The sequence below is a fragment of the Mizuhopecten yessoensis genome, unplaced genomic scaffold (assembly GCF_002113885.1).
Source record: "Mizuhopecten yessoensis strain PY_sf001 unplaced genomic scaffold, ASM211388v2 hete_36183626, whole genome shotgun sequence".
In the NCBI taxonomy this organism is placed as follows: domain Eukaryota; kingdom Metazoa; phylum Mollusca; class Bivalvia; order Pectinida; family Pectinidae; genus Mizuhopecten; species Mizuhopecten yessoensis.
Genome location: NW_018485634.1, coordinates 162 through 6,418, shown reverse-complemented (window position 1 = coordinate 6,418; position 6,257 = coordinate 162). Strand labels below are relative to the sequence as shown.

The 6,257-nt window shown below is 36.6% G+C and overlaps 1 protein-coding gene across 1 annotated transcript; it reads right to left on the bottom strand.

Moving 5' to 3' along the window:
- Positions 1-3,796: 3,796 nt before the first annotated feature.
- On the bottom strand, positions 3,797-5,517 carry LOC110444871 (apolipoprotein D-like; the record flags this gene model as incomplete). The annotated part of the gene is made up of 2 exons (XM_021489225.1): positions 3,797-4,046; positions 5,422-5,517. Coding segments are annotated over 2 exons (233 nt in total), but the record flags the coding sequence as incomplete, so codon positions are not given.
- Positions 5,518-6,257: the final 740 nt, after the last annotated feature.

The window sequence follows — 6,257 nt, the reverse complement described above, 5'->3', positions numbered from 1 at the left end:
ATATATATATACCTACTTTACAACACAACCAATATACATGTTAGCATCTGTGTGATACTGGAAGACCTCGATTCCGAGAGTAACTCCGGGGTTGGAGGAGTGCGATTAGGATTTAAGTTGTTGAGAATATAGAGCTCTAAAGATTTTGATGTCACAAGCCCCATTCACAATTTTATGGGAAAGTCGATGGTCCCGTAATCCTGAAAATTCCAGGGGTTACGCTTACTACGTTCTCTGTACCCCTGGAATGGCCTTTGTCATGACAAAAACGATGGCACCCGGTTAGCAATTTGATTAGATTCAAGCAAATTATCAGCCTGACCCGTCGTTTGGCTGATTACTGTCCTTCGAAGATTACAAGTGATCAACACCTGGTATCAAAGCCAGTCAACTTTACCGTTACACTACATCGTGATTCCTTTATCTTCACCAAAGACATCAGACTAGTTTACTCGAATCATCCTTGAATTTCATGGATAGTTCAGCTTAATCCGAAGAAGAATTAATGATACTGGCAACATGGTAAATTTGAATTTGTTGGCAGACTGTCGATATTACAATGTTAACTAACAGTGTATTATTTTAGCATAACTTTGTACAAATAACATCGAAGAATTATTATTGGGTTAGTCGGGCATGATGCCTGGAGGAGTGAAGCGGTTCTAGGAGGAGCAATACTTGAAGTGGACCCGTCATTTTCATTGTCGAGTTACAGTGGTCAGGTTATCAACCATTGGTGGGTGCATCTGTTCTGATGTACAAGTAATATAAAAGTTAGATTTGACTAGATAAGCGATCTACTTATTGGCTGTAATGACATATCGATATCATATAATTAAAAGGTCGTTAATAACACTAGAAACACATTAGCTGTCCCAAAATGCAATGCTAGATTGTGCCGTGTCGCGGTGTCCGTAGCCCGTCCATCATCTTTTCCCACTACTCCTGAATGGTAAATGGCTTTGGCTGATTTTGGACTGAAGCAATGATTGGCCGACGGAATTCAATTTTGTATGAATGGAGGGTGTGGTCTCTCCGGGGCCAAAGTCCCTTTTTCGTCAGTAGGAATAAAGAAAATTTTATCAGAATTTGTTCTGGAGCAAACTTTTGACAAGGTTAATCAATTTTGTATAAGTGGAAGGTCCCGACCCGCTACCCATTGACGAGGGCAGAGGCATGGGGCCAAATAGCGGAAATAGTGGTAAACCGGGTAAATCCGTATCATGGAAGAATGAAGAAAATTTGTCTTAATTTGCTCTGAGCAACTTTAGCAACGGGTGTCGCCCCTTAAGGGGCGAGAGGCGGGGCCAAATAGCAGAAATAGTAGTAAACCTTTAAAATCCTTCTCCTGTAGGATTACAGGGGTTGTGTCAAATTTTCTCCAGGAACAATCTTATCACAGTGGGACTTATTTTTATAAACGAAGTGTGTAGCCTTCCTTGAGGGTGAGGGGCGAGGCCAAATAAGAAATAAAGTTAACCTATTTAATCCTTCTTCTTCTGTTAAATTAAAGGGGTATTGCGCAATTTCGTTCAGGAACAACTTTAGGGCAAAGGGACTTCATGGGCTTTTTAAAAACGAAGTGTGTGGCTTCTCTAGGTGTTGAGGGACGAGACCGCATAGAGGTTAACCTCTTAAGACTTTCTTTTTCTGTGGGAAGAAAGGGATTTGTCAAATTTTGCTCTTGGGCTCTGGGGACAGAAGAGAGAATGAGGGAAATTTGATCATAACTTCAAAACGGTTTCCCATCTTATAACCATTTATACCTCTGGTCGACATGATTAGACAAATGTATATATATATATTAGTGCAACCACAATTTGCCATGGGGCGAGTGTGCACTGGTAGGGATATTGATCATAACTTGAAAACATTTAAAATCCTTACCCTGAAACAAATAATAGCTATATCGGACATTGTCAGAAAACAACATCCATGTTTCTAGGATTTGGACCATTCGCATCATGCCTTCAGGGCTGATTCTGTTAGCATGTGTGTGTTTCTTTGATCTAATCATGGTCAAGGTGGAGATCATCAACCCAACCGTACATACAATTGCTGGACATAAACACATTTAATCAAAACTACTTGACTTTCTCTTCAATTTTCATTAACACTTATAGATCCATCACTTTTGTGCAATAAACAGTAATGAAAAACTGCCTACGGAAACAGTCCCGGATTCCTTGTGTATGCCAGGGAACTTAAAAAGCAATTACAATGAGAATAGATTTATTCTATTTAAAATTAAATATCATTCCCCAACCTACATACGACACATTAATTTTTTACAACTTCATGTAGGTTGTCAAGTTAGAAATACCCGTAAATATACCTGTAATAAAAAATTTACGTGTTACTTTTTGTTCAAAGTATTGTCAGCTTGAATACGTTAAAAACGCTGTATACCTGCATTTTTTTTTATCAAATACTCTAATGAAAAGTAAACCTTCATGTCTTCTTTTTAACACTAATCGTATGGAGATGGGAAACATAACAATATTTTTATAACCGGTAAAAATTGAGATGCAAAGCTGTTAAGTGAACAACTCATTAAGTTGATCACATTTTGTACAACTACTCGGCAGGTACTTGGAGTAGAGTTATATCGACGACACGGCCTGCGGGGCGCACCTGGAGTGGGGTTATATCGAGGACATCTCCCTAGTGCCCGAAGAGAGAACCGCTATGAAGTGTTAAGATCTAACATAATAAAAAATGTATGTTTTGAATTTCAAACTGATAATATCACCATTGAAAATGACCCTGAACTAAAATAGAATAAACATGCACATACGATTTTTTTTGCAAAATGACTGGTAAAGATAATCGTACGATCAGTGTATAAATATAGCTGTTGCTATCTAGGGCGTTACATATGTACCCGAGGGTTTAACGTTGGAGTTTGTTTTACCCGAGATGCTTCAATCTAAATCTGAAATATTGACCACCTGCTTTCAAACTACGAGAAATAAATAGCTATCCGTATTGAGTACCCGTTCACTTCGTTAGTCTACGTGTCTTAGATTGTTGATCATCTCGATACTTCCGCTAGAGGATCATGGATGTCACAATTACCGATACCACATTCGATGTAGAGAATGTTTTTATATACCCTACCGAAGTCCCTTTTGTCGTCTCCTCTGTGTGTAGACTCACGGTGTCTATGAATATCATTTTTATCTCTCACGATTTCTAGTTGTCTGCTCGTATCGAATTTTAAAAGTTTGGATGACATTATTCGTTGACGATGTGTTATAACTTTTGATTTTATTTATCAGACTGAAGTGAAACTCTCGAGACATATCACTATTTGTCAACATCTAAAGTACAGGGACCGCACTCTCTAACGATCCCTAAACGCACGAAAGAATATATTGTTTGTTCACCTCCACTCTGATTACAATTTAGATTTGTTTACAAATTCTAGATTGAAGCATATGCACTGTTAAACAGTAATGTAGATTCTACATTATTTGCAATATTTGAAGCTACCTACATGTATCTTCTTTAAATTTTAATGTGCACAAACTATTTCGAATGAACTCTTGCTATAGGTCTGTGATCTTGAAAATATATTTGATTTCAATTCAGTGCTAGTATAAACGACGTATCATGTGAATTTGTATTTTAATATGTCAACCTCATGTCAAATACATAAAAGAACATTTCCGTTTCATTTCTAATTACAGATTTGTTGTTGGGAAATGTTTTGTCATCATGCTTACATATGGTATTGAAAAGACGTTAATACGATCATGAATTCGCAAATCATAAAATAACAACCGATACGATGCTTTACTATATCTATATTTGTGTATATTTCCGAAGGGAAATACACAGAAGTGATCTACAGTGACATTTGTAGGAATAATTGAACTTCAACGCCGTGGGATGTAAACCACGTGATTATGCGTCACATCCGGTCTGGTCGGACTCGATGAACTGAGTAGTGTCGATCCCCAGACTTGATAATCGGCTGTACAACTTTGACCTCTGGCGGCGGGTCACACCATTTCTCTCTCTGGACATAATCCAAGCCAGTTCTGAAATAGTAAACATGTTATGATAATACAACATAGATATATCCCGCACTAAACAACAGAATTAGTACATTGAATTTGGATTTGTCAACTACATCATGTAATGCAGAAGTTCTGAACAGGTGGTGATGTGTCGATTTTGATAAAAAAAAAAAAAAATCAGGAAAATTGTAAAATGTCAATATTGCGTTTAAAAGTAGCTATTTGTAATGGAACTTCATTTAATACAAAATTGGAAAACAATGTATCACATCGTTAAGTCGATACACCACAACAACCAACGACAACAATGCAAATCACTAACGTTAAATGAATAACGACAACAGGTATTAAACGGACACAAACAAGAAACAGAAAGAAATGAAGCATCCTCAGCTCTTCAAACTAGAGGAGAGACCAGTTACTCCGGAAGTGTAAACGTTTCATGCACTACATATGACATCCGTCATTATTTCTGTCGTAAGAATCAAAGAAAGTCTATAGGTCACCAACGATCTAAGATACGACTAACAATTCCTGGTATGATGTAAAATACTGTAGTCCCTTTACCTGGAACAGTTCATGCTGACAACCCTATAATTCATTAATGTGCATTTAATCGTTTCAGGTGGAAAACCCTGTACATATTGTTTATTGATCAACTGGATATGATTTATCTATTATACAATACATAGAACTGGCTCTATATAAGCGGATTGACTGTGACATGTAAATTAAGTACGCACCGGAGGCCGGAATGTAACTGCTGAGGAAAGGAAAGCTAACTATCGCGAAATAGATGTCATCATTTGTCACAAAGTTTAGTGAGTTGCCAAATATGTAAATGTCTGTCGTAATTGTCTTGGAATGTGGTGTTATTATTATGTATGTGTAGTTAGTTTTAAATTTGTGTTATCATTTTGTAAGTGTTCATTTTATAGTCTAAACATATGCCATTATCGTCTTTTGTGTGTCATATTGTCCAAATACATATATGTATATGTTGGGCTAGGTAAAAAAATGCCGCTCACTGGGATACTTATGTATTTTGATGATGGGATGTACTAACTGGTAATTTGTGTAAATACGATATTGAAGTTTTCTTCTATCATCAGTATTTCACAGTTAAATCGCAAACATATTTTTTCTTTGGTGTCTGTAAAAATGTATCTACGGAGTTTATAGTTCATGGTATGAGTATTTTCTGTGTATTTAATTACGCGCTATCTTTGGTGACTGCGAAGATAGCGATGTTAAATCCTCCGCAAATATTACCAGCTGTACAATAGTATAATTTCACATGGAATGGCAAATTAAGGCAGCAACAACGATATTTGTTCATGCAGTGTAAATTATTTCAATGAGCCTCAGTGCATTATAATTTTGTCTGGGTACTTACCAACGTGCGTGAATCCATATACGTCAGAACACGAGTACACGATGGAGTAGTTGTCATAGTCTGTGTCTATGACGTAGTAGTTCCCTGATGGTAGCCCTGGTAACAAAGAAACATCAATATTACTGTATAGAGGGTTACATTCGCTGACGTTTAATTTCACCCGTTTTTGCCCTGTGTAATGAGAGTGAATTTATCATTACAGCGAATATAAGTAAACATCATGACATACATAGTTATCAAATGGGAAGGGCGAGATTAAACTAAGCGAAAATTGTACCCATGGGCGAAGGGCGAAAGTTTGCCTGAGCGAAAATTTCCCGGTTTATATATCCAGGATATTATATATATGTGAGTTTGAGATATCCACTCTTTATAATGATAAAGACGTAATGGTTCAGGAATACTTAGTCTGCTATCTTAGTCAGTGGTATTACAATGCATTCGTTCTTTCAATTACTTGAATTAGTTTGATAACCGTCTTTAAAATCAAACAAGCATTTAAAGTTTTGAATACTTGTTGGAAAGATTCTGTTACAGTAATAGAAGAAAGCATCCGCTCACTATTTGTATTCTGATATTATAATCTGCCGCGGCATGTCTTTTCAAAACATCAGGGCCCGTATCCCATGAAACTGTTCTCATGCTCAAGCATGAATTTTGTGCTTAAGCCTAATTTCTTGTTTCGTTAAAAAATTAATAATGAAATCTTATTTTGTCAATGATATGGAAAGAAATTGAAGAGATTTAAAGCCAAATGCTGTTTTCAATGTTTACATTTAACCTTTTGATCGTTTGGCATAATTTAAGCAAGTTACAAGGAAGTTGGTTGGAGCACA